The 13,609-nt window shown below is 40.6% G+C and overlaps 1 protein-coding gene across 5 annotated transcripts in view; it reads left to right on the top strand.

Annotated features, from left to right (window-relative positions):
* The window catches only part of AAGAB (alpha- and gamma-adaptin binding protein), a 69,997-nt gene that overhangs the window by 47,446 nt on the left and 8,942 nt on the right, over window positions 1–13,609 (top strand). For 2 of the 5 annotated variants that reach the window (XM_003121743.5, XM_021100396.1), the window contains 4 exons: window positions 6,229–6,311; window positions 7,151–7,247; window positions 12,449–12,553; window positions 13,008–13,057. In XM_003121743.5, coding sequence (XP_003121791.5) covers window positions 6,229–6,311; window positions 7,151–7,247; window positions 12,449–12,553; window positions 13,008–13,057 — 335 coding nt within the window. Of the gene's footprint in view, window positions 1–6,228; window positions 6,312–7,150; window positions 7,248–12,448; window positions 12,554–12,934; window positions 13,058–13,609 lie in introns of all 5 variants that reach the window. The other 3 variants (XM_005659864.3, XM_005659865.3, XM_005659866.3) reach the window with 3 other exon arrangements.

Genomic DNA, 13,609 nt, shown 5'->3' with positions numbered 1-13,609 from the left:
TAGTCAGATTATTCCCAACACTTGGTTCTGAGTGGGTTTAGACTTGATTATCAACATTCCTTTGAGGATTTTCTAGAGTGCTTCAGGCTCTGGAGGTAGAACTTACAGTGGAGCCATTTATTTAGAATCAGAGTAAAGCTTTTTCCTTTACAACTTTGGGAAAAATAGTGCTCATTCTGATGTTTAATTCAGTTTATTAGGAATTTCTGTGTATGTGTGCATGGAACAAACGAAGAGGACATATACCGAAGTGTTAATTAGCATCTTTGGTGATTTCATTTTCTTGTTCATTCTTCTATTTTCCAAATTTTCTACCATGAATATATCATTTCCCCAAGGAAAGGGGAAAAACACCCTAGTCTGGTTACTTTCTGGACACAGTCATGATATGGTCTAGTATCGGCAGAGACAGTTCTATACTTGTGAGCAGGCGTCTGGGGTTTCAGAGGGAGAGCAGAGATTTGCTTTCCTGAATCCGAGCTCATAATAGAGCCAGATACACTGTTTAACCTATATCTCTAAAAAAGTGCTGTGTTTTAATAATATACTTTAAACTTGACCTATTTTAAAGCAGTAGTTGAGTAAAAGAGAATAAATCGATTCTAATTCTTCTGTGATTTTAGAAACATTTCATTTCCATATGTCAAACAAGTGGAATATGAGATAAAAGTACACTCTTATTTTCCTAATACTAGTGAAATAATTTCTGACAGAGAACTGCTTCAAAGAAGTTTTTATGCAAATAGTATGGTATGATTTAAAAATATCATTCACAAAAATAGGTACAGCTTCTCTGTAAGGTGAAATATCTTAGTTGTATAGTAAGTTTGGTCATTTTATCACATGGGTGGAAAAATATTTTGTGGGGAGAGGAAGGGGATGTTAAGAAAACCTCAAATACGGCGAAAACTTGAACTTTTTAAGATGATGCTAAATGATTGCTGCTTTAAAGAAATGCTGAAATATGAACACAGAAAACATGTAACAGGTCACTTTCGGCATTTGGGAGTGTGGTCTTGGAGATCCTTAATATTGTGAGCAGTACATGTAAATTTGAGGTAAAACCTTCTCCTTAGCCAATGCTTGCAGCCTCTGCCTGACAGTCATGTCAGGTTGTCATTGGCTATCTCAGCATCTCCCCTGAACACTAATCACTATGCTGGGAAGGTGGGAGAGCCCCTAGCTACTGTCTCTGTCTGCAAGCCATGTTTAATATAGTTTAGGATGGCAGGTAGACTCAAGACAGGTATTTATTACCAGCACAGTAGGACAACCAGGAAAATGGCACTGAGAGAGCAGAAATCATCTAGAGAAGCATCGTAGAATAGCGAGGATGTTTGTAATGCCGACAGGAGGTAGATTGGATCTTTTCAATTTTGTTATTATTTTTCTGTTGAAAATCCTTTCAAGGAGTTCCTGTTGCAGCTTAGCAGGTTAAGGACCTGACGTCTCTGTGAGGATGTGGGTTTGATCCCTGGCATCGCTCAGTGGGTTAAGGATCTGCCATAGGTTGCAGACGTGGCTGGGATCTGGTGTTGGCATGGCTGTGGTGTAGCTGTAGCTTTGATTCAGCCGCTAGCTGGGGAACTTCCATATGCTACAGATGTGGCTGTAAAAAGATAAAAAGAAAAAACAAAAAACAAACTCCTTTCAAGAAATGACTTAAAACATGAGCATTTTAGCCCCAAATTTCCTGTCCTAATTAGATCTAGATCAGTGATTCTGAGTTGGAGGCAATTTTGCCTCCTGAGGGGACATTTGGCAGTGCTACAGGCCTTTGGTGTGTAGGCAGGGATATACAAGACTCCCCCCTGCCCCTTGTCTCGACACACACAAAAAGTCTCAGGTGTCAGCAGTGTTGAATTTGAGAAACGCTTGTCTACATCTACTTGAGGGACAGTGAAAGGACACTGGGGCCTAACCTGACCAGTGCCTTTAGGACTTAAAGGTTGGGATCAGTTAATGAGAGGCATTGAAGTGGCATCTGATTAATCATTCAGTCCTTAGCTGTTCAGTTTAGTTCCGTTGAAATCATTCTAAGCCAGGAACGTAATGAAGGATTGCTGATGAAAGAGAACTGTATGTGAATGAAGTCTTTTTGCATTTGACCCAAGTTTGGGTCATATTCATTATTTGTATACCAAGCATTGAATGTCTCTTTACTCTTTACATGGCACTTCTGGGCTCAATAGAAATTAATCGAAAGGAAATTAATTAGAATCACAGTTTCTAGAGTTCAGGTTCTAGCTTTGTGACTTTGGATGAGTTACTTAATCCCTCTCAGTTAAAGTTTACACTGTGAAAAAGATAGTGAAATAAATCCTCTGTAGAGGAAGATAAATAACAATGGCTTTTCGGTTTGTAAAGAGATATCCAAATTGGAGTTCCCCTTGTGGCTCAGTGGAAACGAACCCAGCTCGTATCCATGAGGACACGGATACAATCCCTGGCCCCGATCAGTGGGTTAAGGATCTGGCATTGCCATGAGTGCAGAGTGGATCACAGATGCAGTTCACATCTGGCATTGCTGTGGCTGTGATGTAGGCTGGCAGCTATACTCTGATTTGACCCTAGCCTGGAAGCCTCCATATGCTGCACCTGTGGGCCTAAAAAAACCCCAAAACACAAATACTTTCATATATTTCAAGTTTTCTTGAAATGTCTTATTAAAAAGTAAATAAAATAAGAGCTCCTCTACAAGGCTTGAGAATTTCTCATTTCTTATCTTTATTTCTAGAGACTATAGTTTTGTTTCTGACACTTCCTTGAAGAATTTTATGCAAATGGCCAGCACTGAGTTAGTGTTTGTAGGACCAGAGTTTAGAGTAATTTATTTTACATCACTTAACAACTTCTCCTTTCTGCAGCTCTGAAGTTCCAGAAGAATCAGTTGAATAGGTACATTAATTTATTCCCTCTTAGTGTAGTGTTTTGTAGCATCCATAAAATCAAAGATGCTAAAGCCAATTTCAACAACTGTCTACTAAAAGAATAAATAAATGCTTCTTAATAGGGATGACATTTCCATGCCCTGAATGCTGGGGAGAAAAATCAGGCAAACAAGAAAAGATTTAGGTCATTCTTTCCCATGAAAACAGTAGGTTTTTTTTTTTCCTTTTTCTTTTTTTCTTTTTGTCTTTTTCCGGGGCCACAACCTCGGCATGTGGAGGTTCCCAGGCTAGGGGTCCAATCAGAGCTGTAGCCACCAGCCGAGCTGTGTCTGTGACCTACACCACAGTTTATGGCAACGCCGGATTCCCCAACCCACTGAGCGAGGCCAGGGATCAAACCCGAAACCTCATGGTTCCTAGTCGGATTTGTTAACCACTGAGTCACGGTGGGAACTCCCTGGAAACAGTAGTTTTACAGTGGGTGCACATGGGCAGAATTTTGCTAAACACTGAGCTTGGGAAAATGGAGAGTTCCTTAAAAACCATGGGTGTACAGAATATCATCCAGGTTTTTTGAATAGCATTAATGTGCAAGCAGTCTGCTTCGGTTAAACAAAAATGAATTGCTTTTCTAATTGTGAAAATCTGTATGTCTCTAACTTCCTTAAAATATAAGCAGTGGAACATGGTGAATGCATGTTAGTTGACTAAATTCTCCACTGTTTACAAGAAAAAGCTGTTCCAGCTTATTGTCATTAGCCTGAAACCTGATTATAAACTCATAGTCATCTGTGGACCTTAAAAGGATTCTGCAATTTAAGATTCTTGTTTCTGTCTATATAGAAATACTTAAGCCCAGCCAATTCAGAGTTAATGGTTAAGAGAGGCTTACTTCATCAAATCACAAACATCTAGAGCAAAAAGGACCTTACCAATCCCCTCCCCCCCCTTTTTTTTTTAAGATCAGAAAGTTGAGGCACAGAAAGATTGATTGACTTACTTAAGGTCATAATGGTGGGCAGAGCTAGGAATGGAATCCAGACTTTCTGACCACTAACCCAATTTTCTTCCCACTCTCTGGACTTTTCCAAAATTATATTAATTGTTAGAGTTGGGACATTCAGGTTTTGTTTTTTTATTGTGATAAAATACACATAGAATTTAATCATATAATGTTTAAAAGGCATACACATGAACCTGGAACAAAAGTCAAAAGGTTGACAGAGGTTTACAGTGTACAGTGCCAAGTCCAGCTCCCTCTCACTCCTGCTCATCCCAGATCCCCTCCTTGAAGGCAGCCACTGTAAAGAATGAGGCATTTTAAATAGACCATTTTGGTCTAATAACATGCCTAAACTGACATTGTCTTGTATTATTCTTCAGGGATTGCCCTCTGGCGTGCCAAGTTTAGGTACTGCCCAACAAAGGAAAAACATAAGCTGTGGAATTGGAATTCGGAGAGATTTGTGAGCTGATTTGAAAATTACCCAAAGTCCAAGTTATTTCCAGTAATAGAAGTAAGGGCCCTCTTGCATCAGTGCTCTATTACTCAGATAAATGCCTTTTGTACAAAGAGCCTAAAGTATTTTATAAGAACTCTCATGTATCCTCCTGACATGTAAAATCCCAGAATACTGTATAACTGCATACAACTGCTTTAAAGCCTATAGCACATTGGCCACAAGAAAAGATTATGTCAGTGTTTGAATGAACACCCCCAGGCTCTGTGAAACCCTCAGTGTGGGACACTTGTCTCAGCCTCTGAGTCTCCCCAGTCTGCCTCACTGAAGCCTGGTCCTGGGATGGGGCTCCCCCAGGTCTTGGGCCTGCAGAGTTCCTCATGGGTGGGCAGGTTGCTGAGAAAGGGGACTCCAGGAGTTCCCGTCGTGGTGCAGTGGTTAACGAATCCGACTAGGAACCATGAGGTTGCGGGTTCGGTCCCTGCCCTCGCTCAGTGGGTTAACGATCCGGCGTTGCCGTGAGCTGTGGTGTAGGTTGCAGACGCGGCTCGGATCCTGCGTTGCTGTGGCTCTGGCGTAGGCCGGTGGCTACGGCTCCAATTCAGCCCCTAGCCTGGGAACCTCCATATGCCGCGGGAGCAGCCCAAGAAATAGCAGCAGCAACAACAACAACAGACAAAAAGACAAAAAAAAAAAAAAAAAAAAAAAAAAAAAGAAAGGGGACTCCAGGAGTACGTGCACACCTTTCACCCCACTGCCACTGTTGAGGTTGTGGAGCAGGAAGCGCAGAGAGCAGCAGAGACCCTGGGTACTGCCCAGCGCCCCCCTAGCCTTCAAGCACAGGTACCGACCAGGTTAGTACCTCTGTACAAGTAGGCCAAGTGTACTACATGAGGAGATGGTAACAGGAGATGGAAAAAGCTCAGGCCTGGACCTCCCCGATGCTACAGTTGGGCTTCATCCTGATTTAAAGGCAAATCTCCCCAAGTTAAAATGGGAGTGAGGGGCCTGCAAGTGGTTTTCTTTCTGTGGGGTTCTGTCAACAGGTTTCACCCACCAGAGGCGAGGACTAGGAAGTTTGGAGGTTGTTGAGAGATGGGTGAGAATGGAGTCAGGGAAGTGATAGGGAGAGGAAAGTGAGGTGGGAAGAAGCCTTTTTGAGAGAGGAGTTCTTTGACCTCTATACTGTTAGACTCTTGAGTGATGTAGGTTTCACTTTCTACTCTCAGGCGCACTGGTTTTTTGTTTTTCCAATTTTCTTGATCCTAAGGACTCTCCTGGAGTACTTGCTAAAAGTTCAGACTCCTTGGTCTCTGTTTAGACAGAAATTCTAACTCAGTCCAAAGCAGGGTCAATATTCAATACTGGGGTAGTCACTGTCCAGGTGACTCTTGGGGAACCCTACCAAATCAGGGCTGGGTTCTGACATTTTGCTCTAGATTTGTCCTCCTTTGTAAATACAAATAGCGAGAGCATTGGGAACCATAACTGCACGAGTAGAGCTTTATTTCAAAAAAACATGAATGTTCATTTTTACCTGATAATAATACCTTGGTATTTGATTCTTTTTAATTTTAATTGTTTAAAACACTGCAATATTAGTTCATAATGACTGTCAGAACACCAGCTCTGTTAATCTTTGCAAACAGAACCACTGAGCAACCTTTTCTTTGTTGTAATGGCCTTGCCATCTACTTGACCTGGACTGATACTCTGTGATTTAAAATTTACCCAGAATTTGGAGAGTATGGTAAATGATGATAACTATTTTTTATAGTTAGAAATTTTATTATTAACTATTATGTTATTGTCACAGTCATTTTAACAATTTAAAATGTAAATAAAAAATTTCAGTGATTGTATTTTTTTCTTTTCAGAGAAGAACCAAGGCTTTAGCCTTCTTAGCTCATTGGCTGGAGCAAACCATAACATTGGATCAGCAGACACCTGCCATTCAGAGGTAGAGATTTTTTTCCTGGATCTTTTCTTTGCTTTGGCTTTAATTTCTACTCATCATTGTGAATCTTTACACCATTTATCATTTCTTCCCTTTCCATTTAAGAAGTGACTGAGAATATTAGAAATAGATAGAAGGCTAATCTAAAATAGCCCTTTTTATGCCTGCCACCTATTGAGAAAAGGCTATTTAGGCATTAAAGCAGTAAGCCCTTTCAAGATGTTTGCAATTTGTGCTGTTGCATGTGTTTTTGCTAAAGTGCTTTTAAAAATATGCCAGGATTTCCTTGAGGCATAAAGTTGCCTCTAGATCTTTAAATATAAAATAAAATTAATGGTTCTTTTTAAGTACTTCCTGTGTACTCTACAACCTGAAGCAAGGTACCTGCCCTTAATGAGTTTAATAAGCTGATTTCAACCCTCTGTCCTCAAGGACTGTGGTCCAGGACGGCTGTGGTCGGCAGGTAGAAGCCATGAGCACGTTCGGCAGTGCCATGTTGTCTTTCCAGGACCTTCTTCCTCAGTCTCTGAGGTCTTTGTGATAGGATCTTACACATTTTCAGATTTTGAAAAAAAAGCATGATCTTAAAACAAAACAGTATGTTTTAATAGTCAATAGCAAAATCACAACACTTGCTAATTTTTCCTTGAGGAAAAACACTCCTGAGTTAGTGGTCTTTTAGCCTTTCTTAATGTGACCTTGATCCTTGTTTCATCTCTCCTGGTCTCTAGTTCCTATTTCTACTTCTCTAAAGCTAACCAGTGGGTGGAAGTGTGAGCCTTTTTGGATTTAGTTCTGAAGCAGCTTCTTAAATTGTTGCTTGCGTGTGTTTTCCTCAACAGCAGCCCTGTTTGCCAGCAGCAGAGAGGACTGAAGCTCTCTTGGATCATCGAGGTGGCGCATCTAACACAGCAGACGCTCAGGTCGATAGCATTGTGGGTAAGCCCCTCCTCTGGCTGCCAAGTGACAGCTCTGTGGGACTTATAATAGTCCATGTATCGGGGCATAAATCATCTGGGGGGGAACTGACTTTAAACACGGACAAGGGAAGAAAATTGATAGTGCACCCCAAATGAATTGTGAGCCTTGTGGACGGATGTCAGAAAAAGGAGGGAGAAGAGTTCCCATTGTGGTGCAGCGGAAATGAATCCAGCTAGTAACCATGAGGTTGCAGGTTCGATCTCTGGCCTTGCTCAGTGGGTTAAGGATCTGGTGTTTCTGTGAGCTGTGGTGTAGGTCACAGACACGGCTTGGGTCTGGTGTTGCTGTAGCTGTGGTATAGGCCGGCAGCTGTAGCTCCGATTTGACCACTAGTCTGGGAACTTCCATATGCCGAGGTGCAGCCCTGAAAAGCAAAAAAAAGAAAGAAAGAAAGAAAAAAAAGGAGGGAGAGTAAATACATTACAGACCTGTAGGTACCATTTTCTTCTTGATTCTCTTAGCAGGATCTTGATTCAGATCATCTTAGCCAAAACAGACAGAAACAGATGGTGAAATAGCTTTCTATTTCCATATTCCACCGTTTTTGGTTCTTTTTCGTGTTTTTTTGTTTGTTTGTTTTTTGGCCACCCCATTGCATATAGAGTTCCCGGGCCAAGGATTAAATCCCAGCTGGAGCTGCTACGTACGCTCCAGTTGCTGCAACACCATATCCTTAACTCATTATGCCAGGCTGGGGATTAAACCTGTGTCCCCGCTACTACAGGGACACTGTCGATCCTTTTGTGCCACAGGAACTCCCATACAGTTTTTTTAATACTATTTCACAGTAGTCAGAATTGATGGTAACAAGAATAACACCTCTTTATAAGCCCTCTCATATCCTTTTAAAGTTCTTTTATGTCCACATTCTCATTTGGTAATGAATTTTGGCAGAGAAGTTATTTTACAGAGATAAGGGTGAGGCCTGGAACAGTTTCATAACTTGTCCAAGAAGGTCCTGGAACTGAAACTGGAAGCCAGTTTGTTGTCCAAAAGCCAGAAAGCCAAGTAGCTTAGTTGACAGTAACTATAAACACTCTTTTGTTGGGGAACTACTGACATCACTACTTCTCTTTATTCCACAGAGGGTCCATGTGCAGTAGTAAATTTAAAAAAAAATTTTTTTTGTTGTTTATAAGATAATATACCTAGAAAACTCGAGTGATTGGTTATAGAAACATATTAAGAAGAAAAAATTAAACACTATCTCTTTTCTCTCTAGTTTATTCAGCCTTGTCTTCTCAGTTAAACCCTTCATATCAGTTTTTAAACCTGTAAGTAAGGTCTCTGTCATGAAGACAAACCATTGACCACACTGAAGGAGGCAGGGAAGATAAAAAATAAGAAACTTGAGGAAACGGTATTCTGACTGGACACCATGAGGCCAAAAACAAAGAGAACGAAACAGAAATACAACACTCTACCTAATAAATTTGATTCTTACAGGGTTATGGGTTCAAAATTCTGCAAATATATTTCACATATATTATGGTTGAAAAATGAGATGATATAGTGTAGATAAAGAGAGCTGGCTTTCTTATTGTCAGAGAAAGGGGAAGGCTGGGATGAACCTTTTAGTACCAGACTAGAATCAAAGTTATCCATATGAACTCATGGTTTTTAAAGATATAGTTAGAGCAGTAGAGAAATAAATATAGATATGTGTATGCATGTGTTAGAACACATCTGTTTCCTAGCTCTGTCCACCGAGAGGGCTGAGAAGCATCAACACTCTGCTAGCAGTGTACACACCCAGCACTTAGATCTTAGTCTCTAAATACCATTCTCCAGTAAAAGGTACCAGGGCTATTTGGAGAAGTAGTTGGTTCAGGGTTGAGGCAGAAAACATGCAAGATGAACCTGGAGTATCTCATGGTGCCAGAAAGTAAGGAAGTGCCCTCCTGAGAGGGCAGATGAGCCAACCTGGAAGAAGCTCTAATGGCTAGAACTGGAACAATTTGACCAGCAAAGTAAATTAGCATGGACTTTGGCTGTAACCCATAGAATAAAACCTTTGTCCATGAATTTGTAAATAATTGAATACATAACTGAAAAAGAGGGGGCTGCTTCTCCTTACAGAAGAAGTCCAAGTAATAAATGTAGAAGTTTTGAGGGAGGTAGAAAATCACCATTAGCTACACAGCATAATAATAGTCATTATAGACAAGATCCACTCATGAATGGTAAATTACTAGATGAAAATTTGAGAAGAAACATAGATCCATAGCCAAAAAGTTTTCCTTGGAGTCCTCTTGTGGCTCAGCAGGTTAAGGCTCCAGTGTTGTGGCTGCAGTGGCTGGGATCACCACTGAGGCACAGGTTTGATCTGTGGCCCAGGAACTTCCACATGCCAAGGACGAGGCCAAAAAATAAAAAAAGTTATCTTTCCTAAGTTATTTATGTATTCCGAAGGGTAAAATAGTAACTTTATATTGGAAAAGCCTGGCAAGTACCACTTCCAATGATGAAGGTTGCATCACCAGTAATGAGACATCGTGACATTACCTCCCCCTGATAAGATGCACTGAAAGAGAACTCAGTTCTTGGTATTCCTGCCAAAGGTCCATGACCTCAATCTAATAATAAGAAAACATCAATGAGGGGCTTTATACAAAATAACTGACCAGGACTCTTCAAAAAAGTGTCAAAATTGTGAAAGACAAGGAAAAGACTTAGGGACTGTCACAAAGTGACTAAGGAGAGTTGACAATTAAATTATGTATAGAATCCTGAATTGGATCCTGGAAGAGAAAAAAAGACTCTTAGTGGAAAAACTGATGGAGGTTGAATGAACTCTGTCTGTGGTTTAGTTAATAGCACTCTTCCATTATTAACTTCTTGATGTGTATAATTGTACCATGGTTATATAAGATGTCAGTGCTGAGGGAGGGTGGGGGAAGTTCGTATTGGAATGCTTATACCATCTTTGCAGCTTTTTCGTAGCACTAAAATTATTTCAAAATTCTTTTTTTTTTTTTTTGCTTTTTGGGGTTGCACCTGAGACTTATAGAAGTTCCCAGGCTAGGTGTTGAATTGAAGCTCCAGCTGCCAGCCTACACCACAGCCACATGGGATCTGAGCCAAATCTGCCACCTACACCACAGCTCACGGCAACACTGGATCTTTGACCCACTGAGCGGGGGCCAGGGATCAAACCCACATCCTCATAGATACTAGTTGGTTTTGTTTCCACTGCACCACAGTGGGAACTGCCTATTTCAAAATTCTTAAAAAAGGCAAAACCACAGTAAAATATCCCCGTATCTTCCTCATCCCCATATTTCCCTCCTTTCTTTACCTAATTTCCTTCCTCACCTCCCCTTCATTCCTCAACTCATCCCATCTAGCTATTGCTCCTATTTTCTACTAAAAGAGCTCTCCAGTAACTTCATGCCACTGAGACTAATTAATGTCCTCCTGACCTCATCTTGACCTCTTGGCTCCATTTAATATTATAATTAGGAGTTCCGGTCTTGGCACATTGGAAACGAATCTGACTAGGAACCATGAGGTTGCGGATTCGATCCCTGTCCTCGGTCAGTGGGTTAAGGATCCGGCATTGCTGTGCTGTGGGGTAGGTTGCAGACATGGCTCAGATATAATGTTCCTACAGCTGTGGCGTAGGCCAGCAGCTACAGCTCCAATTCAACCCCTAGCCTGGGAATCTCCATATGCCGAGGGTGTGGCCCTAAAAAGCAAAAAAAAAAAAAAAAAAAGGTATATGTTATGGATCAATCTCTTTCTGAAATATTATCTTCTCCTGACTCACCCAGCACATCTCCTTGTGGTCTTCCTGCCTCTCTGATAATTCCTTCTTTATCTCTGGAAGATTACCCTCCTTTACCTGGCCTTTAAATATTGCCGCTCCTCAGTGTTCCATCTACTCCTCTTCCAAATCTATACTTAAACATGAAGTGATTCTGTCCATATCTATAGTTCAGTTGCTGTGAATACAGATAAATCACAGACTTTTATCTCTAGCTCTGTATGCCCACTTGCCACCATTACATGCCCGTTGAACTAAAAGACATTTGTTATCCAAATGCATTTTTTTTAACATCAAATTATCCATATGGCATTGTAGTAGATGCCAAGAATTATCATCCTTGTCTTGAAGGAGCTTATAGTCTAAAAATGCAGAGACAGACCTTGTAATGGAAAGTCATGGGGCTTGGAGTCCTGGACAGCTGGGTTCAAATCACGGCTCTATTAGTAGTGAGATGACTTTGAGTAAATTATTTAGCCTCTGTGGGCTTTAGTTTCCCCTTCTGTAAAATAGGGGTAACAAATCTTTACTTACAACACTGTTGCAAAAATAAAATGGAAGTTAAAGCATTCAGTGGTACAGACAAAGCAAACTCTCTGTCGCTGTAGTATTTGTGAATAGGAATGATGGACAGATGTCAGAGTACAAAGTAGTGCAAGGCAGACAGCTCTATAAACCCTCAATGTGGGACAAATTCTAAGGAAGGAGACCTGTGAGAGCTGGGACAGTCAGGAAAGACATACTAGAGGTGGTCATCCTGGAGTGGAGGACGAGTGAAAGTTCTGATTAAAAACTTTGATAAAGAGGCCACATGCTGAGGTAGAAATAGTAAAGGATTTGTGGTAAGAAAGTAGGAATCTAAATTGGCTCTACCTCCAAATAGCTGTAATTTTGGGTGAGTTCATTTTTAAACCCAAGTTGCTTCTGTAAATTGTGGACAGTGGTATCTGTCCTTACCACCATATATGGTTGTCAATAATAGATGTGAAAATATTAGTTGTCTAGGAAATTATGGTATAAATTTCAGTTTATTGACTCATTTACCTTAGTGGAGGGTGTGGCCTTTAGAATTGGAACCACCTACATGTGAATCCAAAGTCACACAGCTCAGGCTCTGACCTTGAGCAAGTCACTTCAACTCAGAGCTCTAGTTTCCTCTTTAAAATGGAAACAGAATTCCTCACTTCCTTACAGTGTTGTAAGGATAAAGTGAGTCACTATTCTTTTGTGAGGAACCACTAGCATCTGTGCAGGATGAAGCAGCGTGAGCTGAACAGCTAGTACACAGTGGGCACTCATTCACTGGTAACTGTCATCAAAGTCAGATTCATTGCTTTAGGATTCTGTTTATTTAGTACATACTTGAATGACATGTGGCAAATACTTATTTCAGATCCCATGTTAGACCTGGATATTCAAGAACTAGCCAGTCTTACTACAGGTGGAGGAGATTTGGAGAATTTTGAAAGACTGTTTTCAAAGTTAAAGGAAATGAAAGGTAACCAAATCCCTTGAGTCTAACAGGTTCCCGTGTTGCTGCTTCTCTCGTTTTATATAATAGGATTTTGCTTTGTAACTGCTGATTGTATTCCATGCACTGGCCTCATCTGAGAAACTTAGCTACTGGGGGACTGTGCCATCTTCTATTAAAATTCCCTGGGGAAAGTTTTCCTCTCTCTTCACTGTTTTTCCTCTTTCCCTTCTTTTCTTGCCTCTCTCTGTTTCTTTCAGCGTGTCTCATTAACATGGAATCAGTAAGACCCCTACCAATTTACTCACATCATTCCCATGTGGAAAATTTGGAAGACTTAAACTTCCTAACAGCTATAATGACTACACCATAAACTTCTGTCTTTGAAACCCATCTCCCATCTTCTAGGGTTAGAACATTCATACACTCCAGATTCTTCTGTGCTATTAGATGCATTTCTTAAGATATATTTTCCCCCTAGACAAGGCTGCGACGCTTCCTCACGAGCAAAGAAAGTTGCATGCAGAAAAGGTGAGAAAATCAGTCAGGTATTTATTGAGTACCTACAACAGGTCCAGTGCTGTTAGAATTATAATCATACTTGTTTACTTCTAAAGCATCTTACTCTGAACTTTTTGCTGAATATTAACTTAAAACTAATTGAATATTTACCCAATAATAATATAGTTGGTGCAGTCGAACCCAGATTTCCCAGTGTCTGTTGAGTGACATGGAACATTGAGACCCAGAATGTTTGCCTTCCTAGTTGTTAGGCTGGAAAACTCTTAATTATTTTGTTTGGTTTGGTTATTACCAACACAAAACATGTTCTTGGCAGGAAATGTATACAGTTTACGGCATTCTATTGTATGAATGAATGTGTCATGATTTATTTATCCAGTTCCCTTCTCAACATTTAGGTCACGTGCATTTTTTGATTCTCTAGTGAAGCTGTGCCTATCCTTACACAGCACCTATGTACACACCTATTCATTTGATTCTAACCTCAGTATAAAGCTTAAGAGTGGAAGTCCTGCTGGGTCAGGGTGTTCAAGGGTGCTGGTAGATGTTGCCAGAGTGCTG

The sequence above is a fragment of the Sus scrofa genome, chromosome 1 (assembly GCF_000003025.6).
Source record: "Sus scrofa isolate TJ Tabasco breed Duroc chromosome 1, Sscrofa11.1, whole genome shotgun sequence".
Lineage (NCBI taxonomy): Eukaryota > Metazoa > Chordata > Mammalia > Artiodactyla > Suidae > Sus > Sus scrofa.
The sequence above is the reverse complement of the archived record's forward strand: the minus strand, read 5'-3'. Positions and strand labels throughout refer to the sequence as shown.